At 40.2% G+C, this 22,899-nt stretch overlaps 5 protein-coding genes across 5 annotated transcripts; 3 read left to right on the top strand and 2 right to left on the bottom strand.

The window, feature by feature from the left end:
- Positions 1–120: 120 nt before the first annotated feature.
- On the top strand, positions 121–6,044 carry LOC129584654 (ribosome biogenesis protein bop1-A-like). The gene is made up of 10 exons (XM_055476915.1): positions 121–680; positions 760–1,029; positions 1,141–1,397; positions 1,597–1,933; positions 2,316–2,681; positions 2,749–2,818; positions 2,897–3,029; positions 3,096–3,273; positions 3,790–4,268; positions 5,348–6,044. Exons 1-10 carry the CDS (start codon positions 588–590, stop codon positions 5,505–5,507), a joined length of 2,343 nt encoding a protein of 780 aa, XP_055332890.1. The 5' UTR covers positions 121–587; the 3' UTR covers positions 5,508–6,044.
- LOC129584657 (dnaJ homolog subfamily A member 1-like) lies at positions 5,478–7,710 on the bottom strand. The gene is made up of 5 exons (XM_055476918.1): positions 7,287–7,710; positions 6,880–7,174; positions 6,457–6,684; positions 6,140–6,370; positions 5,478–6,047 (listed from the first exon to the last, which is right to left on the bottom strand). The coding sequence occupies exons 1-5, from the start codon at positions 7,416–7,418 to the stop codon at positions 5,710–5,712; spliced, it is 1,224 nt and encodes a 407-aa protein (XP_055332893.1). The 5' UTR covers positions 7,419–7,710; the 3' UTR covers positions 5,478–5,709.
- Positions 7,711–11,054: 3,344 nt separating this feature from the next.
- On the top strand, positions 11,055–14,195 carry LOC129584655 (elongation factor G, mitochondrial-like). Its single transcript, XM_055476916.1, has 3 exons — positions 11,055–12,151; positions 12,408–13,541; positions 13,812–14,195. The coding sequence occupies exons 1-3, from the start codon at positions 11,272–11,274 to the stop codon at positions 14,045–14,047; spliced, it is 2,250 nt and encodes a 749-aa protein (XP_055332891.1). The 5' UTR covers positions 11,055–11,271; the 3' UTR covers positions 14,048–14,195.
- A 199-nt stretch (positions 14,196–14,394) lies between these two features.
- Positions 14,395–17,354, top strand: LOC129584659 (leucine-rich repeat-containing protein 15-like). The gene is made up of 7 exons (XM_055476919.1): positions 14,395–14,712; positions 15,100–15,211; positions 15,281–15,650; positions 15,930–15,989; positions 16,260–16,561; positions 16,881–16,974; positions 17,048–17,354. Exons 1-7 carry the CDS (start codon positions 14,601–14,603, stop codon positions 17,111–17,113), a joined length of 1,116 nt encoding a protein of 371 aa, XP_055332894.1. The 5' UTR covers positions 14,395–14,600; the 3' UTR covers positions 17,114–17,354.
- Positions 17,355–19,105: 1,751 nt separating this feature from the next.
- On the bottom strand, positions 19,106–22,391 carry LOC129584656 (acetylcholine receptor subunit alpha-like 1). The gene is made up of 9 exons (XM_055476917.1): positions 21,953–22,391; positions 21,399–21,577; positions 21,157–21,311; positions 20,947–21,051; positions 20,801–20,853; positions 20,489–20,551; positions 20,259–20,365; positions 19,903–20,113; positions 19,106–19,653 (listed from the first exon to the last, which is right to left on the bottom strand). The coding sequence occupies exons 1-9, from the start codon at positions 22,032–22,034 to the stop codon at positions 19,280–19,282; spliced, it is 1,329 nt and encodes a 442-aa protein (XP_055332892.1). The 5' UTR covers positions 22,035–22,391; the 3' UTR covers positions 19,106–19,279.
- Between the last annotated feature and the right edge of the window lie 508 nt (positions 22,392–22,899).

Here is a 22,899-nt window from a genome sequence, read left to right as displayed (position 1 = left end):
TTTGAACTAAACTGTAACTGCTCATATATGTACAATAGAAATTCATTTATGAAATTGAAACAGATCGTTTCTAACTTTAGGACCGTAGAGTCGAATAGACTAGCTTATCTTTTGTAAAGGCTTATTATTCGGCAGCTTCGCTCTGAAATGGGCGAAAGCTCCGAAAATGCTGCAGCTTGAAACTAATTCAAAACATCTCGAACTGTAATCCAGCAAATTTTTTCTGGAGCCACATCGGAAGAATTATAAGTAAATCCCAATTTCTGATTTAGAGCCGCACAGACATTCGCTTTGTATTAAAAGATAGTCGCCGCTGACTGTCGTTTTCCGATTGGTGATTGCGCAAGACACTTCCGGTCCGGTGCGTCTACGAGTAGTGCTTTCCTTTTACAAAGTACCTGGCGGTCTGATGTTTTATTGTTGTTTCACTTGTTTAGTTGTTTGTAATTTGTTACTGTCAGTTTGACCGTTCCCGATGTGTATCCTTAATTCAGTTAATTAACGCTGTTTTCGGCCTTGTGATTTGTGGGATTCTTTGGAATTGATAAAGAGAGGTTCTCTCAGGTCGGCTCTGAAATCTGAGAACTATGCCACCGACAGGTGAAAGCGCTAGCAAACGCAAATGGACTGATGGGAATGTTGATATGAATGAGGGACCAAATCTGAAGGCTAACGAGCTGGTATGTTTTTGATGTTGTCTTTATATCCGTAGGCTTTGTGTCAGCTTTTTAATGCCAATTCCAATTTATCTACGGTTAGACGGACTTGTTTGTGGATGCTCCGTTGTCGGACTGCAGTGATTCTGATCGTGAAGAGTCTGAAGACGAATCTGACGTACCCACAGCTCACTCTGGCCATGATGCCAATGAATCCTCCGACGTTTCTGACGATAGCAGCGAATACTCTGATCTGTCCGAAGCAGAGAGTTCAGATACGGATGACGACTCTCCTACTTTATACAGTCTCGCTGAACCTAAAGAAAACCCTGGGGATACGGCTTCCTTACCCGGTCGACCCAGTACGAACGAGGTACGTGTGAATCGGTGTGTTGGTTGACAATATTTATTATATCCGGTTACCGATTGATCTGTGAAATTACCTTAACAGTTTCTTTCAAGCAGTGATGGTATTTTTGTCTAGATTGGCGCCGTGAATGTGGAAGCGTCGTCACTGGAAAGCTCTACCGCGAACTGGAGAAGCCACTCGGATCCGGCCGAATATGATGTGGACTCCAGCGATGAAGAGGATATTCGGAATACTGTGGGAAATGTTCCGTTTCAGTGGTACGAAAATTACCCGCATCTTGGCTACGACTGGGAAGGTAAAAAGATACTCAAGCCGGCGACGGGAGATGAGTTGGAAAAGTTTTTGAAGAGAATGGACGATCCGGAGTTTTGGTGAGTATTCGTTGTAAATAAGCCTGGAAACCTATGTATGAATAAACTTCGGGTAGCGTACTACTGATTTTACTGCACAATACTTTTATTGTGATAATATTGGTTGACTATTAGATATCATCAGATGAAGGTATCAGCTTGTACTTTTTTTACTTGAAGTTATCGTCATCGAAAAGAGGATAAGTTTTCATCTTTCTAGGCGAACTGTCAAAGACAAAACAACGGGACAAGATGTAGTGCTAACTGATGAAGATTTGGATATCATTCAAAAAATACAGGGCGCTAAGGCGCCTGTAGTGGGCGATCCTTATGAGCCGTTTGAGGATATTTTTTCGCATGAAACCATGACCACATCGTTGAGTTCAAGGCCTCCATCGAAAAGATCTTTTCTGCCTTCACTGCTAGAAAAAGAAAAAATTAGTAAACTTGTTCATGCAATTAAAATGGGTTGGATTACCCCTGGAGCCCCGAAGTCGCAATTAACGGAAGACGAAAAAGAGGAGACGTATTACGCGTTATGGGAGAAAGAAGAAGAGGTACGTGATAAATAAGTATTAGTGTACTGTATTACTGTAAAATTAATACTTGTTCGTTGATTAATTATTACAGTACGAATACGATTGACTGATTCATTCATAATTTATTCATTCATATATCAAGAGCAGACAACCCGGTTATCAGGACTGCAACGTCTGGTCGGTATAAAACAGTTAAAGTTGAGATGGCAGAGCGGAGTTGGCGGTTGAGATGGCAGAGCTGATGCGGCAGAGATATTTGAAAATATTATGATAGATGCCGTACCTGGATTGAAATCTATCTGTAAACTGTAAAGATCTGAAGTACTTTATTTTGAGGAGATTTGGATTTTCGAGAGAGTGCGAAGAGATTTTTTTAGCCGGTGAATGGTTATTACTTTAGGATGCTTTGAGTAAAAGCCAGAGAATTCGATCGCACAACCATGTTCCAGCGCCGAAACTTTCTTTACCCGGGCATGCTGAATCGTACAACCCGCCCCCAGAGTACATGTTGACCGACGAAGAAAAGCAGAAATGGAGAAGCGAAGATCCGGAGGATCGCAAGCTGGATTTCGTCCCACGACAGTACAATGCAATGCGATTGATACCGGGCTGGGGTCGTTTCATTAAAGAGCGATTCGAGCGTTGTTTGGACTTGTATCTATGTCCACGGCAGCGCAAGATGAAAGTTAACGTGAACCCCGAAGACCTAATTCCTGTTTTACCGAAACCGAAAGATCTTCAGCCTTTTCCATCGCGAGAAGCGATCGTATGTTAATGCTGAGTTAATCGTTTTTTTTATAGAATATGCCATCATTATATCATGTGTTTTCTAGGTTTACAAAGGGCATACGGGAGTCGTACGTTGTTTGTCTGTCCACAGCCATGGTCAGTTCTTGGCTTCCGGTAAGGATTTCAGTAGAGTTTGTACTATGTTGATCGGTAAATGCTTACAAAAATCCCTCAACAATATTTTTCTATCAGGTTCTGACGATGGTACCGTGAAGATCTGGGAAATTTCCACTGGCCGATGCTTTCGGACGTACCGTCTAAAAGGTCGGATTGCGGCTCTTAGTTGGTGTCCGAAACCTGATGTCTGCCTGTTAGCTGCCAGTGTGTATGTATCGCATTCTTGGTATTTTTAAGGCGCTCTGATAATTTTTGAGAGGATTATTTTTTGTAGAGATAAAGTGATTCATTTTCTTACACCGGACGTTGGTGACAAATTAGTATCGTCCAACACTGACCGATTGCTGGCAGAGCTTGGGAATCCGGACCCTAACGGGGAATTTGCTACGTTTACTAGAGCAGGCGATCAGGATAAAAGCGATGGACTACGGTTGACGTTATCTCTCACAAAGGTGATGGTTTGTTACGAGTATATGTTGCTTGCTAAATCATTTGAAACTTGAACGGCGTTTCGCAACATTATTACACGGGCGCATAGTGTATTGTATATGCTGCAGTCTATTGTACTCTGTACAATGAGCAGGATAGCTTAAGAATTAAACTTTGCTTGAGAAAAATTAATAATGATTGAACTCTCTTATTGATAGTTAATTAGTTATGTTTATTATAGTTATGTCTGTTGTAGAAAAGCTGGTTCGAAAAATTCGGTTAACGGACACAAACGTAATTTTCATAATACATAATATTATATCTTTAATTATATAATACAGAAGCTTATTTTATGCTACTAGTGGACGAGTAATGATACAAAAATTGTATATGGTTTACGAATGCAAACTGATTTTCAAAAAAGATATTTTACATGAGTTTATTTTACGCAACTAGCGGCGCAGGCACTGAAACAGCAACTGATAAACTGAGTGCTGCAGAGTTTAAGTACTGTGTACAATTTTTTATTTATATTGCAGGAGGTGGTTGATGTAACATGGCACCCTAAGGGTGACTATCTGGCAACGGTTGTGTCTGACGGTGCGTCAGGACAGGTCGTAATGCATCAGTTATCCAAACTGCGCTCACAAATGCCTTTCAAGAAGATTTCAATGGTCCAAAGAGTGCTTTTCCACCCTAACAAGCCTTTCCTGTTTGTGTGCACCCAGCGTTCGGTTCGTATCTACGACTTGTCAAAACAACAGTTGAAGAAGGTTTTGCAACCTTCTTGCCAGTACATTTCCTGTGCAGCCATACACCCGCAAGGGGATAACGTTTTGGTGGGCAGTTATGATAACCGTTTATGCTGGTTTGATCTGGACGCCAGCGTGAAACCGTACCAAACACTGCGGCATCATAATAAGGCTGTGCGACAAGTTAAATTCCACAAAGTCTATCCTTTATTTGCTTCATGTTCTGATGATGGATCCGTCATTATTTCCCATGGAATGGTCTACAAGTACGTCTACAAAAAGTTCTGCAAATTTATTTTCTTTTTTCTGTAGAATGTACGCTATCCGGTGTGCAAGATGAGCGTACGCGTTTTCTGGTATAACGTGAATTTATGTCATCGCAACATCACGTATGCCAGCTCGCAGGTTTATTCATCTACCCGTACGGTCGTTCGGTTGGCCACCTATAGTAAGTGAATGGGCGATGGTCGTTCAAAGTGGCCACCTTGAATTACAATTCCATGAACCGTTTTTCTTCCGGTTTTTTTCTTTACCCAGTTAAGAATAACGTACCCTTTACAGAGTACTTGAAATTTTTAAAATATCTTGAACCGTTTTCTTGCAAATGCGTCGTTAAAAAAACAGTGACGAAAGACTTAAGCCACGCCACGTGAGCCACTGCACTACACCATGATTAGTGCAGTAACCCCCACGCATGTGCGACTGCGCATAGCATTTCAGATGCGTGTATAATTAATCTGATTGATTTTGCTATCTTTTGATTAAGTGATTTTGAAGTGTGGGGTTCACAGCTAAAGGTGGGTTTGGCTGGGTTTGTTGTTGTCCACAGCAAAGGCGAAGAAACTGTTAGCGGTGAGGTAGAAGAGAAAAAAGCGACACCGAAGCCCAAAGCAAAGCGGTCTCCGTGAATATCGGCAATTTTTTGTGCTCACTAACCTGTGATTTTTTTGTTTTTTCTACTTTCACTGTGCACATGTGTTATTTACACAGCGACAGCGCAGCCGCACAAGTTTGGCGGTGATTGCACTATTCATGGTGTAGTGCAGTGGCTCACGTGGCGTGGCTTAAGTGTTTCGTCACTGTTTTTTTAACGACGCATTTGCAAGAAAACGGTTCAAGATATTTTAAAAATTTTAAGTACTCTGTAAAGGGTACGTTATTCTTAACTGGATAAAGAAAATAACCGGAAGAAAAACGGTTCATGGGAATTGTAATTCAAGGTGGCCACTTTGAACGACCATCACCCATTCACTTACTATAGGTGGCCAACCGAACGACCGTACGGGTATGTATTTACTATTTACACATCTGTACTGTAATAACTAACTATTGCGATCATTTGCAGCGATCTGAACCAGTTTCCGTTAATTGTGCCGGTTAAAATGCTGAAAGCCAAATCCGGAAAAAATGAAAGTGGCTTGGGAATTGTGGATGTGGAATTTCACCCTACACAACCCTGGGTGTTTTCGGCAGGATCAGATAACTTAATTAAACTGTTTGTTTAGTTTTTTAATAAATAATTTATACGAGTTGCCAGTTGCTGTAGCCTGTAATCGACAAAAATTTTAAGCAATAAACTTTTCCAAAACGGTAAACGGAGACATCCTGCGAACAGTGTTCCTTGAGGCTAACCCATCAACAGAAACCCAACAAAACAAGGGAATCAAAGCTTTCGTTCAAACTCATGCTAAATAAACGTCTAGTCGTCTACTGCGTTCCACACTGCACTGCTCCCGGTCTACCGTGTCCTTCCTCCTCATCGTCTTCCATATACGCGTACCCATGACTTCTGGATCCCGCACCCTGAGCATGCTGTTCCTGATACTCAACAAGAACCGCTTCCTCAGCATCGTCTGGAACGATAACCTCTGTTCTTGGAGGAAGACACTTCTCTAACGCCGCAATCATCTTTGGAGTCATCTTTTTGGCATCGGGAAAGTCAACCAAAAAATTAACGATCAGACGTCCCTTTTCAAATGGATTTCTGTAGATCGGCATCCCTTCATTTGCGATGTACTTCACATCGCCGTATTTTATCACATGGCCTGCATAGAAAAAAAACTGGTATTTTGATGGAACACGTACTAACTCCAAGTCACGAGCAATAACAATATTATTGCTAAATCTAAAGGAGTACCTGGCAGGCTGGTAATGACAAGAGTTCGGTTATCCAAAGTCTGTATGGTTTTTTGGAATCCACACAGAGCTTCGACAAGCCCGATGTTCATCCGCATAATGAGATCATGACCTTTCCGCACAAAGGTTGAATGCTGCTGCTCATCTAACACGATTATCACATCTCCCGGTTCCAGTTTTGGTTCTTGATCTCCTTCGCCATTAAACACAATTTTCTGGCCGTCTTTCATCCCTAAAGAAAAGCAGATGATTATTAACACTTAATATAGTTTAGAAATATAATACAGTTACAAAACAATGCAAAAGCGAATGAACTACCTTTGTCGATGTGAACTTCCAGGATTTTCCGGTCACGCGTAACCTTCTTGCCCATGCATTCGGGACACCGGTCTTCGGCTTTAATACGCTCGCCTTGTCCTTCACAATCACCGCATACGGACTGAGATTGCTGCACGAAGCCGGGGGCTAATTGCACAATGCGGACTTTCATTCCAGATCCTTTACAGCCCGTGCACGACTCCACTGCACCCTTTTTTCCTCCACGACCTAATGACAAATTTTGCCCATCACCAAAACGCAAAATTGCTACGGAGTAATTATTTTGAAAATATTTTGATTTGTAAATTTCCCGGATCTTTTTAAGAATCTATAAATATGTAGCGTTTGGATCTGCCTCGCAACAGTTTGAATTAACAGAAACTGATGAATATATAAGGCAAAATCGAACTTACGGTTACTTACCATCACATTTTTTGCAAATCACATTCTTTTGGAGAGCCAGCCTCCTAGTGTTTCCATTATATAAATCTTCCAGAGTGACTTTGATTTGGTGTATAACGTCTTTGCCCTTCCGCTCACGGGCTCGCCCTCCACCGAAACCCCCACCCCCGAAGAACATCTCGAAAATATCCATAGGGTTGTGAAAGGAGCCAGCATCGACACCGCCTTCCTTAAGGGCCTGTTCTCCGCCACGATCATAAATCTCGCGCTTCTTTGGGTCGCTGAGGACTTCATAAGCGTAGGCTATTCGCTTGAACTATCCATCGAAAAAACGTCTTATGGCAACGAATTTGTTTTACAGTAAACCTACTTGGACTGCTACCTATAGCAACAAATGTCTGGAAAAACAGGGAAACCTTAACACTCACTTTTTCTCCTGCTTCTGGATTCTTATCGGGATGGTACTTCAGCGCTAATTTCCGATACGCCTTCTTGAGTTCCGCATCTCCCACATTTGATTTTACCCCGAGCTCATCATAAAGTCCGGTTTCGCGAACCATTTTTGTTCAATGAACAGCTGCGACACTTGGTGATTTCAGAATCCCGGGCACGATCTTACAATTAGGGAGATCTACTGACTTCAAGTAAGAAGGTGATAAGTACGAAAATCGTACAGATTCCGGGAAAACTCTTTCTCGGCTATGGGAAGGCCTGGAGAATTTTGTCGGAATTTCACCCAATTCTCAAAGAAAACAGGTCTTGAATTCAATACAAAAAATCAATTTTGAAAACGGTTTTCAGAGTTTAAATTTGGAGAAACTGAAACTACCGTGACATGCGGAGCAGGCACTGCCAGGCATACTGACGCGTGTCTGTGCTCTGATCCAATCCTGCTGGAGGGTTGGGATCTGAGTTATTCACCTAATTCGGTTCATTCTGTGCACTTAACGTCTCGTGCTCAGTACAGCAATTACAATTCCACTCTCGCATGAAATCCATTGGAAATTGTAGCTGTGCCGCGTCTATGTTAGTGATGCAACAAGGTAAAATCAAAGTTTTTTATTTCGGATCTCAACAAATAATATCATCGCCGACTGCTTAATCAAATTTTTGAATTATAATTGTAAATGCGCATTTTCAGATTAGTTCTTATTTAAGTGTGAGGAACCTTCATGTGTACAGCGAAACTTATACACTGATCCACAAATTTGCATACACTGTTGCACTACTTCATATAAATGTTTATTGAATGTTTATTTTACCATTACTGTGCTATAATATTTCACGAGTAAACAATTTATACAAGGCAACCATTATATTTATACATTAACGCACAGTATTTATAAAAGTTATGCTACGCAATCAAAATTTATCCCTGACGGTTCTTTTCCAAACCAATTAAACGGACATTGCAAATCGCGCCCGCACAAAATAAAAGTCAGAAATTCAAAATGAGCTTGAAAACCCAAATCTAACTTACAACCTCCAGTCAAGTAAAACTTTGACGATACTAATGTGTGCACTCGGGTTAAGACTTTGATCTGGACTAACAAGATTACTAAGGTTTATACTCGGTTATAAACTAAAAAACAGCACTCTGGTTAAGACTCTGGTTAAAAATACGGTCAACAGACGAATCAACTGTTTTGTTCGGCTTTAGCTTAACCCCTTCGACAAACTGACTCTCGATCTTTTCTGCAAATCTTCTTCGGAACTATAACTCAAATAAACTTTCGCATTGAAAATGTCTTCATTTCTTTTTATCTTCGTTTTTTTTCATTAAGAATACTGAAATCAACCTTTTCGTTGAAAATGCTTTTAGTAACATCTACGCAGGGAAGGCGCATGATATACGTACATTTCGGAATAAGAACATAAGGGCATAAAACTCTTCCGCATATACCAATTTTAGCATAGCACAATTTGGCTTAAAAACAATTTTAACAAAGCTTGAAAAGTTAAAACATACTGGATTAAAAAACTAAAGCCAGCCAAAAAAGCTAATAATCTTATGAACACCACGAAAATATATTCAGAAAACACAAGAAAAGCTAACAAAAACAAGTAAAATATAAAAAAACTTAGGAAAACATTCTAATGAGATTATAGATTAGAGCGTAAACAAAAGACAGTAGCATGCCGAATGTCTGTGTAGCGATTCAGCAAAATGTTTTTGTACCAAATTTTTCTCATGCCAAAGCGTCCGCGAAAAATTGTTTTTCATAAGCATTTTGCAAAAAATAATTATGTGTAGCGAAACAGTTACGATTCCTGAATTATTGAATGATATTTGGTGTACAAATAAAGATGTTCGTGTTAGCTTTAACGAGAGTGTTAACCGAGTACTAATGCTAGTTTTGATCAACGTATAAACTTGAGTGGTGATACTAGTTCAAAGCATGGTCTTAACCTGAGTGCTCATAGTAGTGTTGGCAAAAGTTTCAGACCAACGGAATAATTGCATATAATACCTATAATGCGTTCTAAAACAATTTTGCAACAATTTCCATTACATTTGAAACGCTCTGCTACTCGGCAGTGGAAGTATATAGTAGCGTAGCGCTAGCCTCTTTATTTCCAACATCAGCTAAAAACAAAAAAATATACATTTTTTCGAAATATTTAACCAGAAAAATGGTATGCTAAGATAACTTTTTATTTTCTGCTTTTTTTCTCTAATAATCTTTCTCAATTGAAATATAACTGTTTGGTCAACGCATATTTAGTGTTTCAAGACAACAGATTTAGCAAACGTGCAGGATGAAAAATTGTTGTGAAAAATGACGGCGCAAAATTAAATGTGCAAACAATTCAAAACTCAGGCTTTAAATCCTCGTCATTAGTAATGTCGTATATTTTTTGCAATTACGTCATTTCGTCATTTTCAGTTTCTAGTATTCCTTTGGTTTGCCAAAAACAGATATTACAAAATAAAATGTATAATACCATTAAATTTTCTTTGAATTTTTAAATTTGAAGTTCTGTTATAGTGCCTAACTTCTGTTATAGTGTATTTCTGGCTGAATAAACTTCACTGGTGAACATAATAATAAATTCAATTAGGTTTAAAACATTTTGTGGACGGAGGAATTTTGAGTTTTTGGGAGAAATAACCAGAGTTCGCAAACACTAAGCTATCTGAGGTTTGAAAACCTGAGTATAAATATTAGTTTTATCAGAGGATTATCAGAATTACTGATCTTAATTTTAAGCGTAGTCTAAACCCGAGTGTTCATCTTAGTTCTGTCAAAGTTTCTGCTGACAAAAAAATATGTTTTTAACAGTATAATTCATGTATATTACAAATGGAATGAGGTGTGCTTTATCATCTTGATTTCACTACCGCTGTTGTAGGACTGGGAGCATCATAATGAGCCTTTCCAGCAATATGTCCAACAATATTCCTTATGTAGTTTTCAGCAAAGAAATACAAAATACGAAACCTTGTGGCTCAAGATCCACAAGCTACTGTTTCCATGTCGCTGAATTTTCATAAGGAACTTGTTTTTACGATATTGCTGCAGGTGCCAGTATTTCATATTATATTTTAGTTTTCCCGTGGTAAATTGGAACCTTTCGGATATCAGTGGATGTAAACATAAATTTTATCAAAAAAAGAACATTGTGATAACTTGGATGACTTTTTTAAAACATTGATTACCTGATTGCGAAAACCGAATGCAACACACACCAAGAAACCACAAATTCCAATGGATGTCGAGACGTGTACAGCTGTAAACACTGCTACTGAGCGCGAGACGCAAAGTGCGTAAAATGAACCGAATTAAGTGAATAACTCAGATCCCAACCCTCCAGCAGGATTGGATCAGAGCACAGGCACGCGTCCAGGCAGACGTAAAGTTACGCAAAAAGAAATGAATGGAAACCGATGGAAATGTCTAGAACGATGCCGTAATATCGCTCTGAACTACAAACCGGTTGTCACTGCTACGACGGTTTTAAGATGAGTCACCATTGGAACCGCCCACTGTGGTATGTAATTCACATTTAAATTTCCGATGTCAAGCACGCATAGGTCATATGGTGGTGGATTTTGTACCGGTCCGGTACAGACCGCCGGCTTCTGACTCTCGGTCCATACCGTGACGGAATCGACGAAATTAGAGTCAAGCCAGCCTCCTCTCGGGAGGACTTCACATGACCATCATAAAAATTGAAAAATTTGAAAAAGTTTTGGAAGCCTGATTTCCATCATCTAGATTCTACTGTATTGTTAATTTTAAATTGTTAGCTAAATAAGCATAAATTGCCATGCAGTGATACACCATTTAGTTCGATCAGGAACTATTCATGTTTTACCGTCTCACATGAATTGTATGACGTTGTGAGCCGTAGGAGTCGTATCGCTTTGCGATTGCAGTTTTTGTTTTCAAATCCGGTGAATGTTTTGCCATGCACCCGCTGGCGTTCTTGGGATCTAGGAGCTTTGTAGCTCTGCGAAAGCAAGCTCCCTTCAGCATCAGGCAACGCTATGCTAGCAAAAAAGCTATCGTCATCCATAAGGAAGTAGAAAAGATCCGAAATATGGGAATTAGCGCCCATATCGACAGTGGGAAAACCACCTTGTCAGAACGGATCCTGTACTACACTGGACGCATAGAGGAGATGCATGAAGTGAAAGGCAAAGATCAAGTTGGAGCAGTAATGGACTCCATGGAATTAGAGCGTCAGCGCGGAATCACCATCAAATCCGCCGCGACGTATACGGAGTGGAACGGGAAGAACATAAATTTTATTGATACGCCGGGGCACGTAGATTTTACCGTGGAGGTGGAGCGCGCTTTGCGGGTTTTGGATGGCGCAATTTTGGTTCTCTGCGCTGTCGGTGGGGTACAAAGCCAGACCCTCACTGTGAACAGGCAGATGGCTCGGTACCATGTTCCGACAATTGGGTTTATTAATAAACTGGATCGGCTCTCTGCCGATCCGAAGAGGGTTCTGATGCTCATGCGTGAGAAATTGCACCATAACGCAGCTTTTATCCAGCTACCAATTGGATTGGAAAGTAAATTCAGCGGTATAGTGGATTTAATTAACGAACGCGCTATTTATTTTGATGGTGAAAATGGCGAAACGGTGCGGTATGATGCTATTCCGAAAGATATGTTGGCCGAGGTGAAAGATCGTAGACAGGAGCTTATCGAGCACGTCAGCAATGCGGACGAAACTTTGGGAAATTTGTTCTTGGAAGAGAAAACCCCTACGGTGCAAGATTTGATGGCCGGAATTCGAAGAGCTTGTTTGAAACGGGAGTTTACACCAGTGCTAGTTGGTATGTTTTTGGTTAAGGCACAGGTAGCAGATTAAAAAACTAACCTTAAAAGTCGTTAATTATTAATTTCCAGTTACTTTTTACTGAAATCAGTGAAATGCCAGTACAATAAAAACAGTTATATAACCGGTTTATACCTTTTGCGGTAATTATTTATGGCTTGGAACGTTTATTTTAAGTGCTCCTTGTCTGGCAGTGAAATTTGGTCTGGACTAGTACTAATAATTCAGACTTCAACTAGGAAAATTTTATGCAGGCTCCGCCTTGAAAAACAAGGGTGTACAGCCATTGTTGGACGCCGTAATAGATTTTCTACCAAACCCAGCGGAACGGGAGAATTATGGCCTTTTGGAAACCACAAAGGGTGCCGAACCCGAGCATGTTCCTTTGAATCCCGCACGGGATGACTTGCATCCTTTCCTCGGCCTGGCCTTTAAGATTGATGTGACCAGGTATGGCCAGTTAACCTACATCCGCGTGTATCAAGGTTGTATGCGGCGCGGCGATTTTGTGTGGAATGCCCGTACTGGGAAAAAAGTCAAGGTTGGCCGTCTAGTCCGCATGCATTCGGCCGATATGGAAGACGTGACGGAAGTGTATGCCGGGGATATTTGTGCGTTGTTCGGTGTGGATTGTGCGTCAGGTGACACGTTTGTTACGCAACATGATTACCGGGTGTCGATGGAGTCGATGCACATACCAGAGCCTGTGATTAGCATGTCGCTGACGGCGAAGGATTCTACTGTGACGGAAAATTTCTCTAAAGCTATTAATCGTTTCACTAAAGAAGATCCCACGTTCCGCGTTCATTATGACGGGGAGATGAAGGAAATGATTTGTCAAGGCATGGGCGAGTTACATTTGGAGATCTATGCCCAGCGCATGGAGCGTGAATACAATACTCCGGTGATTCTCGGCAAGCCGAAGGTTGCTTTCCGAGAAACTTTAACGGCACCTGTGCAGTTTGACTATCTGCATAAGCGGCAGAGTGGTGGTGCGGGACAGTACGGCCGCGTTATTGGAACGCTGGAACCGTTGGAACCGGCTAGAAATTTGGAAGTACTGTTTAAGGATCTGACAGTGGGAACAAATCTTCCGAAACCGTTCATCCCGGCTGTTGAAAAGGGGTTTAGGCATGCATGCGAAAAGGGTCCGTTGATGGGCGCAAAGGCATCTGGAATCCGGTTTGTAGTGAAGGATGGAGCTCACCATATCGTTGACTCCAATGAGATTGCCTTTATGTTGGCGGCGCAGGGTGCCATGGAGGATTGTTATGAACAAGGAAAATGGCAGATTTTAGAACCCATTATGACGGTGGAGGTCAACGCGCCGATAGAGTTTCAGGGACAAGTTACAGCGCAGTTGCAACGGCGTCAAGGAATGGTGACAGGTAGGAATGTTTTTTTCGAATTGTACGTTGATGTTTAAGTAAGTTCTGATTTTGTTTTTCGGCTTTATCATCAGCGTAAAGGCTTTTCAAATTTGCTGAATGTACAGATAATTAACGAATAAAGGACACCGTAACTTGATACAGAATTTCATAAATACATTTTAATTAAATTAAAAATTTTTTAATAAATGAAAGATGAGTAATCAGCGTATGAATTTTGTACCTGGTGTCTAAGAAAGTTACTTGAAAAATTTGCCGCCTGTTATATAGGTACTGATTCTGCACATGATTGGTTCTCCGTATTTGTGGAAATCCCTTTGAATGAAATGTTTGGGTATTCTTCTGAGTTACGTGGTGCCACACAAGGAAAAGGTGAATTCACTATGGAATACTGCCGTTATTCTCCTTGTCTACCGGCCACACAGGAGGCTTTGATACAACAGTATCAAAAAGAACAAGAAGTCGCTGATGCACAAGCTGTTCTGAAAAAGAAGAAGCGAAATTAGTTATTGTTATTGTTGCCAGCGCTTTTGTTGCAGCGAAGTCAAAGCTTATTGAAAACAACGGTTCTGTTGCGCTTATGCACCGAGTGTAAATCAGAATGAAACTATCAAATTAAAAAAATTGTTCCGGCTATCAGTACGCTGTAATGGAATGAGCAGGTCAAGGCAGACGACTTAGTATTTCAGTCGAGTTTCATCAAATCATCTCCATGAAATTGTCAACAATTTCCTCATTGCACCGTGGTATTGTGCACTTGTTCGACTGACAACAAATTGAAATACAGTAAAGGCGATTAGTGGTGTCGAAAGGTGTTGATCTACCGGATTTTCCGCTGGATTTTTGTTTCGTTCGAATGTAACCAATTGTCAGTGGCAAATTGTTTTACGGCCAAGGATGCTCATGCTTTCTATGGCATATAACATTATTGTTGGCTCTGGTCAATCGTTCAGTGCCCAGCGTGTTTTTACTTTACTTCAGAGCAGATTGAGTTTTGGGTGCACATTAATTGTTGATATTGCCCGCTGATTTTATTTTCGTTTGCTTAAGGCAGCATTAATGGATTACAACCATTGCGTAGTCTTTCCTTTCATTTTGGTGCTGATTTATTCTGCCCAAAGTTTCGCGGATCTATGCCCACCGGCGGCTTCCCTAGCTCCGGCGTGTTCTTGTAAGTATGGCTGTCTCATCCAGCTCTACAGGCTAAGTTTGATTCTTTTAATAATACGACGCATATTATGTGTGCGAATAATCAATCTGAATACTAAGACAGTTTGCAAATGTGGTAATATTGCAATAATTATGTGCAAAATGTTTTTATTCGTAAGTTGAACAAATGATGTGCTTTGCATTGAAATTACCTACTCGTAAACGTTTTATTTGGCAACAGCCAGTGCACACATCAATATGCTTCCAGCAGATCTACACTAATTAAATGTTATAGTAATAAAAATATTATTTAAGCATCACGAAGACCCCACTAGCATTGCTCCAACTGTATGCTCCTCGCTAGAAAATTCAAAAGAGATTTGAATAATAATTTAATCAATAATAAAAGGTGCGACTGCGGCTGAAGGGATAGCAATATCATGCAGAGCGGTGCGAGATGTGACAGACCTGCAAGCCGCAATACGTTTGGTCAGCAGTCCAGTTTCGGAAATTTCTATCAGGTATGCCGTTTATCCGAAAATTATCACATCCGGCGCGATGAATGACGCAATTAAAGTTCGTTTTTACAGTGATAGCCCGCAAATGAAAAATTTTGCTTTGGAATCACTGGAAGAGATTCCCATATTGCGAGACATACAGAGTTTGATGTTATTCCGTGTGATGATTAATTTCCCATCGGCAACACGCCCTGTGGAGTTTCCAAAATTACGCCTGCTCAACATCAGCAAAAACGGAATACGTGACATTCCCTCCACGTTACTATCAAATCTGACGGAGCTGACTTATTTAAACCTTTCTCACAATGCCTTGACTGCGGTACTGCCAAGCCACTTCGAGAATCTGAAACGACTGGAAAGCCTGGATCTTACCAATAATAAACTGAATTACCTTCCACCTCTGACATTTCAAGGGCTGGCTAAACTGAAAAGTTTGAAACTTGTAAGGTTGACTAACCGTAAGCAGAATGATACGATGAAAAAGCAATTTACGCTACATTGTAAGATGATAAATGTAGGTAATATGGGTACGGCATACGGGCATAGTGGTCTTGTTTGTGACCTTAACTAACCCCCGATACAATACTTTTACTTGTGTGTTGCACTGCAAGTGTAGTGTACCTTTAAGTGCAATTATCCCATAATACTGTTTGCTTATCAACGGTACCCGCACTTTGTGTTTATTCAGATTAGTTCTAATGGCAACATTCTTATTTTTTAGGGGAGAAATGCGCTGCGAGACTTGTCGGCTGACATGTTTAAAGGACTTAAAGTTTTGGAGGTGCGTTTGAAAGCTGCAGCAGCTAAATTTTTAACAGTTAATTTCTCAGCTCGTGATCTTTTTATCAGTACGCAATTATAAAAGTTAAAGTGCATATTTTGTTGGACTCGCGATCGCAAGCCACTGCTGAAAGGTTGTGCTGTCAGATTCAGTTTAAAGTTTAAAAAAAAGCGATCGAATGTTATGTACTAGTACATATGTGTGAAACAAACCCAAAATATGTACTCCTCTAGACGATGAATTTGATTGACGTATTTCTGTGCCCCCTAGGAACTGGATTTATCTCAGAATGTCATCCGTTACCTTCCACGAGATCTGATCAGCGAGTTTAAAGATTTGAAGTTTCTGAATCTGCATCGCAACTGGATTATCGACATTCCCGGCAACACATTCGCCAACTTGACTCAACTGGAGAAACTTGTCCTTTCCGGTAATGGGCTGAAATACTTGTCAGGGGATAGCTTTAAGGGACTGGATTTCTTAACCAGCCTGGATTTATCCAACAACGGGCTAGAATATATACCTGATGGTCTTCTCGACAATCTTAAGGAACTGGAAGTGCTGAACGTGAGGTGCGTGTTTGTATATATTTTCTCTATGCCTGTTGTACGAATTTTTTTAAGAAATCCATGTTAAGGTATTCAAATACCGTTCTCGCTTCTGCAGTTTTCCGAAAACTGCAAAAGGAGAAGTACAGTAAAAATTTGTAAAAGAAACGCAGCACTTAAAACCTGTATTAATGCAGTCATATAATATGTTGGGACCCCAAAAATACAGCAATTTCTGGCAATTTGATGTTTAAAGTTTGAACCAGTACAGTATCTTCTCCGTAACAGTTAATAAATTCTGTACGACCGTATGATCTGATACAGTTTTTGCAATGGATTTCAGCTTTAACCGAATCAAGAGCATGCCGGTGAATTTGATGAAGAATTTAAAATCTCTTCGAAGATTGGATATTCGGAGAACGTTGATAACCTTTGTGGTAAGTAGTATTTGTCCAATTATTTGTCTGTCTAAAAATTCAAATTTGTTTGTGTTTGGGCCGACTTTGACAGCCGGGTGACATTTACGGATTGGTCAGTCCCCAATCGAACGTGCGCGTCTTACAACTGCTAAGCTGATTACATGCGCTTTGCCAACTATACGGATTTTTATTTCCTGCCTGCTAACCTACTGCTCTACAGTTGCGAATTTATTTTTTGTTTTAAAATGTTCATTTTATTTGTTGTTGATTTTGTTTCGAGTGGTGGATTCTCCATTAATTTACGTGGCAGACATTGTTACGACTTGTAATTGCAGTTATAAATTCGTTTTTGACTGTCGTAAGAACTGCAGAATTGTAACTCGGTGAGTGCGTTAATTTTCTGCGTCCGATTTGGTTATAAACACGTAAATGGCCATATAAGTCAGCACAGCCACGGTCAAGTCGATTTCTATCTATAAAGGGAATATTTTTCAGTCAATATAATTATTTATTTATTGGCAATTTTAACTCATATCAGCACACATTCATACGACGGAATTCCCTCGTACCGATAGGGAATTTAACTAGTCATAAATTTGATACTGTTTCCTGGGTCTATGAACGCAGTTCTTGCAGGAGACAATATGAAAATAAAATAGCACTCCCAATGATTCTCGACAGTATACCTGGATTTGCTTTTGCCGTCGCAGACGACCGGCGAGGTGCTTTCAACAGTAGCATGTCGCTCTGAACTGTGCTTTCTCCACGGCTAGAATTGATTAGTTTTGTATCTTGAATAATGGTGGAATTAGTGCTAATACAGGAATTTTCCAGAAAGTCTTCCAGTGGCATCGTACTGTATGGAAATCTCAGGTCGATACATTTCTGGGTCGAGTTACTTCTATTTGTGAAACCGCACTGAAGATATGCACTATCGAACGGGCCACTTGTTGCGCCAGAGTCAAATTTCGAAAACGTTATGAATGGTTTCGCGTAGCGGAAGTCTTTCTGCACCAGATCAAGTGTCCAGTTATGGGAGCAGGAACAAGGAAAAACTACATTATCCAAAGACAGGCAGGGCTTTCGAGGACTAATCAAAAGTCTCTTAAAAGTAACCGGATTAACCGTAATAAAGGTCACATCGCGCATTACGACACTATCCAGTGTGTTGTTTAAGTTGGTCGGCAGCCAATCCCAGTCCATTTTCAGAGAAAATATATTTTCCATTTTGATTATCTGCAGTGCTTCCAGTCCTGACAGCGCTCCGCTATGGATTTCAGCGATCAGGTCACGGAAAAAATTGCGGATAAGCAGCCGGGTTAAGATTGTCTTTACCGGACGGAGCAGCGCCATGTTAATGTCTTTTAAGGCCAACTGAGCCGCATTATACTCCCCGCTGTATCGTCCACTATCTCCGTTGTCAATGACCAGTTCCAGAAAAGGCGGGCAGGATTCATCTTTTTTGTAACGGATTAAAACGTCCCGAACGTCATTATACGAGCTTTGCGTACAGACAATCCGGCCGTGAGAATTCTGTTCGGAAAAAAAGATTTCGCAGCTGTTGTCATTTCGGAACTGCTCAAATTCGAATGGTAGACTGCTGCGCGACAGTAAAAAATCCAGTTTACTGCTAAGGGAATCTGAATTCATGCATGCTAACCCTTCAGGAAAACGATGCAACGCTGAAAGATAGAACATTTGCAAAAGTGCACACGATACCCGGGCGCTGTTCATGAAGAAGTCCATTTCGATCCAAACGTGTAAAGTTTTGTTACCGCGAATAAAATGACTTATTGGCAGCTCTTTATAAAATTAAATCTTTTGATCGTTTGCATAAGTAGGCTATAAACCTGGTTCGTGCAGTTATGCGTAAAATCGTTATACATAGGGCTGGGTGTTGATTTTGTTCAACAAACCCTTATATTGTCACGTATTTCGGGTGTAATGCTTATCGAGACCTATGGATAAGCTGAAGGAGCGAGTAGAACCTTGACAGTTGTAAGGCCTGCTGGTGTGTGAACGGCAACGGAATTTATTGCAGATTAATAAGATGTGCTTGTTGGGCTGAACGTACAGTAAAACGCCGTGTGCGTAACTAAAACATTTTCAGGAATTTTAGTGTAGGATCTAGGAGTATCTTACATCCACACAACGGAAACAGTCTTTAATTAGATGTACCTATTTCCACAGCTATTCCTGCTTGCACACGCCGATTTTGTATTGGGTATTAGTGTAATATGAGGCTACGTACATCGTCACTTTTGCCCTACCAAAATTTTAAGACAGCGGTTGCACCAATAATTATGCTCTCTTATGCAACATTTCACCATAAGAAAATGATTAGGATTGTGCTCCCAATAGCATAGTGTAGCAAGCAAATGCGTGACAAGATATCCGTGAATATTTTCCATGACCTCTGTAATGCAATATCGTTTCCGGTCAGCTCCTGCTGTGGGTTGTTCTCTCTTTCGAAATCAACGGTGAGAAATTCTTTATCCCCATCTTTTCCTCGGTTTTCGGAAAACTGCTCTGGCGCTGTTGAGGTGGAAGGAAGAAGGAGAATAAAACCCATTTTGGGATTAAAAGTTGCCTGGATCCACTTTGGTAATGGCTTTGAGCAGCGTCTAACGGCGTCCAAAATCATGCACAACACCAAAGCGTATAACACGAATCCAATACTAAACGCCACAAGACGGACTGCAATAAGATTGTAGTAAGTAATTATGTCAAGTTACTGACAGCAAAACTTTGTAGAACTGCACTGCTTTACATAATCTTGTACTCTGTACTTCAAACAACATCACGCTTTGAACAACATTGTACTGTAAGTACACTTAAATTAATATTATATCTATATTGATAATACAGGTATAAAAATTAATATTATATCTATATTGATAATACAACGTGTACTGGCTGCAGTTGTATGCGTTAAATTTTGTTTACCAATTGGAGGAGTTCCAGTTGATGGAGGTGCCACAGAATACAGAAATATACTTTCCCCGCTTAGTGCCAAAATTTCCAGTAAACCAACCAACAGTCGAAATCGGTAATCTGGGATGATGAACAGGAACCATGATGCGATAAGCAAAATTATAACCGGTAGGACCAAGGTATGAAAATAATGCGATGGATTGCGACGAAGTTGCAGAGTGAACTGTAACAGAAAATTTAGTATCTCAAATTAATATTATGTGTTCCTCCGATAAGTTTCATATTGTGGTCGCTTGTGCTACAATGATAGAAAGTTTGCCCTTTTTTAGCGTGTAGTGATGTCAATTTCAAAATGATGTCAGTTTTACCGATACAGAAACGTACGGCTCCACGCAACACGGATAAAAAACTTGGGTCCGGGTCGCGGAGACATTTGTAAGTAACCACTGATCGTTCTGCACAAAATTCCTTGTATCTGAAAATTAGAAAACAAAATCTGGAAAAATTTCTTCGGTTTTATTTTGTTGTTTTTGTACGTCAGACTGTGTAAGTGCACTTAGTGCAGGCTGTTCAGCCTCTAACAAAAACCGGAATGTACCTATGCCGGCTTCGGCATCATCTAACTGAATGTCCAGATCGAATCCGTGTTGTGTCCACGATCCTACACAAAAATTACTGTACAAATATTAATGATCAAAACGAGGTGTGTACGAGTATTGTAGTCGTACATCATAGGTACGTAAAATGCTGCAACATAATCTTACTTACAGCAAATTGAATGTGTACTGTTTGTAGGTATGCTACGGTTTGCGACTACAGAAACCAAAAACCGTAAATTACTTTGTTGTTATTTACGGTTTTTGGTTTCTGTAGACTGTAGTTGACCTTTTGTTATATACCGATATCTTACCCAATAAAAGATGGCATCGATGCTTGTCCCTTGGCCAGGTGTCAAAGTTCATGCTTTAAAGAAAATAATTGTAGTTTACAAGTCGCTAAATAAACGATCTGGCGTTTCGCTGAAAAATTCCGCCATACTAGATTAGTAATGCGTACTTGCACTGTGCGCTGAAGCTAGCTGGAGGCACCCATACTACGTCGCCGTTAGATTGGACCATAATAGTGGTCGAGCCAAAGTTATGAATATCCTTTCCTTCCGCGCTATATGAAAAACATTAAGGGGGTCGCTAATACAAATTTTGTTAACTGCTTGTATCCAAGTTTTGCAGTGTTTCTTCACAAGCGACGGTATGATGGAGATTTTACTTGTTATAGAGCGTAATGTCTGGAAGCCATAATTCTTCGTCGGCGGTGTGCAATGTGGTGATATTTGCATACTCCGAAGAATCCCATACTAAACGAACATCGTTCCATCGGAAGCTGGTCCATGTATGAACCCTCAGTACTTGACGCTGCTCGTTCTGGTTTCAAAAAGCAAATAAATTCCGTAGCATCACTAATTTGATTTCCTAATAAAATCGTTTAATTTCGACACCAGTCACACTTACGATCCCTTCGATGTGCAACAGCATCATCGACACATACACCGACACAGTGTCGGTTTTGTTCCCTGATGGTCGCACTTTCCGATCATAATGTTCAAATAAATAAGATCGCAGTCGCTTTTCCGTCGTAATTCTTGATCGGGTTAGTTCGACAGCAGCCTCGTTGTTGTCAACGGACTTTCCTGTAGTTATGTTCATTTTTGTCAACGGCAACGAATAGCTGCTATTTGTTCATACCACAACTTACACTAACTATAAACGAAATTTCAATAATTTTTCAAAAATTCAATATAAAAAATGTGGCGTGAACAATAAATTTTTTCTCCCTGTAAACTGAAATTTTTTTTGCAATAATCACTGTTTAATTTCGTGTAGTATGTCACTACACCTCATGGTGTCACCAAAATACGGCTAAAACCCTTTTCCGTCGTGACCGATGCATGTTTGACTCAGCAAAAAAATGCAAAATAATTTTCAATAATTCTATGTTTCAAACTTTCGCTGAGTGTCTTAAAAATATAGGTAACTAAAGTTTGGAAGCGTCTCAAACAATTTACCATTGATATCCACAATGCAATATCCACTGCGGATAATCGCCATACAAAATGCCAAACTAGATATGCTCAATACGACGGTCATTTTTCTCACGATCTGGGACTTTAATCAGAGAAAGCAGTTCGCTAAACTGAAAGTAAAGATATCTGCTACACAAATGAATGCAAGATGCTCCTCAACGAGAAATTAAAATATAACATAATTTTTCGGATAAGATAAGTATACTTGTACAGTAAAGTAGTTATCAAATTATTGTTCTATAGTGATCATGATGTGATCTTCTGCAGTTGTAATCCAACGCAACAGCCAGAAGATGCCGACAAAAAATCTCGTGTAATTCGGGCACAGCAAATGCATACGGACCACACTAATGATAAATATAACCGATTCCTCATCAGCCCAAAATTTTTGAATTTCAACAATTGTTGATAAAAATCGTATTAACGAACCCTTTAGACTAGCCGTCTTCTTATAAAGACGATCTTATCGTTATTTGATCGTTCAAACTGATGCAGTACGTTGCAGCTTACCATTTAATAGCTTCTGTGTTGTCCCCCGTATGTTTGGAAGTATTGTGCAGATAGTGTTCGTATAACAGAGAAATGGTGAGTACCGTATTCAGTGCTCGTACTGCAGGCTTTTTAGTATTGCAGGCTTTTTAGTTTTCTTTGAAGAAGAAATCTGTACATATAAATAATTTATATCTTACGGTTAGCAAGGTAGAGTAGAAAAACTACTTTGCCAGTCGTACTGGATACACGAGTGACGAGTATACAGTAATCTGTCCTTCGCTGACTAGCAAAATTAATTTCATGATCAAACGCTGTTCACTATCTAACAAGAAGTCTACGCATTCCGCGACCACATGATATGAGAAAGGAAAAATAGGACATCGATCTCCTCAAAGGTCAAACGCTGTCAACGTACAAGTATTCAGCAACTGAAATAG

Source organism: Paramacrobiotus metropolitanus, unplaced genomic scaffold, assembly GCF_019649055.1.
Source record: "Paramacrobiotus metropolitanus isolate TYO unplaced genomic scaffold, Prichtersi_v1.0 Parri_scaffold0000014, whole genome shotgun sequence".
Taxonomy (NCBI): Eukaryota; Metazoa; Tardigrada; class Eutardigrada; order Parachela; family Macrobiotidae; genus Paramacrobiotus; species Paramacrobiotus metropolitanus.
Note: the sequence above shows the minus strand (reverse complement) of the source record. Positions and strands in the feature narration are given on the sequence as shown.

Excerpts from the sequence above, each read along its gene's own strand:
- LOC129584654 (XM_055476915.1), top strand. The coding sequence starts at position 588 with ATGCCACCGACAGGTGAAAGCGCTAGCAAACGCAAATGGACTGATGGG. Across the intron at positions 2,819-2,896 it reads TGGTCAGTTCTTGGCTTCCG|GTTCTGACGATGGTACCGTG; the intron begins GTAAGGATTTCA and ends TTTTTCTATCAG. Across the intron at positions 4,269-5,347 it reads TCCCATGGAATGGTCTACAA|CGATCTGAACCAGTTTCCGT; the intron begins GTACGTCTACAA and ends GATCATTTGCAG.
- LOC129584657 (XM_055476918.1), bottom strand. The coding sequence starts at position 7,418 with ATGGTTCGCGAAACCGGACTTTATGATGAGCTCGGGGTAAAATCAAAT. Across the intron at positions 7,175-7,286 it reads ATCCAGAAGCAGGAGAAAAA|TTCAAGCGAATAGCCTACGC; the intron begins GTGAGTGTTAAG and ends TTCGATGGATAG. Across the intron at positions 6,685-6,879 it reads GATTTGCAAAAAATGTGATG|GTCGTGGAGGAAAAAAGGGT; the intron begins GTAAGTAACCGT and ends ATTTGTCATTAG.
- LOC129584655 (XM_055476916.1), top strand. The coding sequence starts at position 11,272 with ATGCACCCGCTGGCGTTCTTGGGATCTAGGAGCTTTGTAGCTCTGCGA. Across the intron at positions 12,152-12,407 it reads GTTTACACCAGTGCTAGTTG|GCTCCGCCTTGAAAAACAAG; the intron begins GTATGTTTTTGG and ends AATTTTATGCAG. Across the intron at positions 13,542-13,811 it reads GCGTCAAGGAATGGTGACAG|GTACTGATTCTGCACATGAT; the intron begins GTAGGAATGTTT and ends CCTGTTATATAG.
- LOC129584659 (XM_055476919.1), top strand. The coding sequence starts at position 14,601 with ATGGATTACAACCATTGCGTAGTCTTTCCTTTCATTTTGGTGCTGATT. Across the intron at positions 15,212-15,280 it reads GTTTCGGAAATTTCTATCAG|TGATAGCCCGCAAATGAAAA; the intron begins GTATGCCGTTTA and ends TCGTTTTTACAG. Across the intron at positions 16,975-17,047 it reads GAACGTTGATAACCTTTGTG|CCGGGTGACATTTACGGATT; the intron begins GTAAGTAGTATT and ends CGACTTTGACAG.
- LOC129584656 (XM_055476917.1), bottom strand. The coding sequence starts at position 22,034 with ATGACCGTCGTATTGAGCATATCTAGTTTGGCATTTTGTATGGCGATT. Across the intron at positions 21,052-21,156 it reads GACATTACGCTCTATAACAA|CGCGGAAGGAAAGGATATTC; the intron begins GTAAAATCTCCA and ends TTTTTCATATAG. Across the intron at positions 20,114-20,258 it reads AGCCGTACGTTTCTGTATCG|TTCACTCTGCAACTTCGTCG; the intron begins GTAAAACTGACA and ends TTTCTGTTACAG.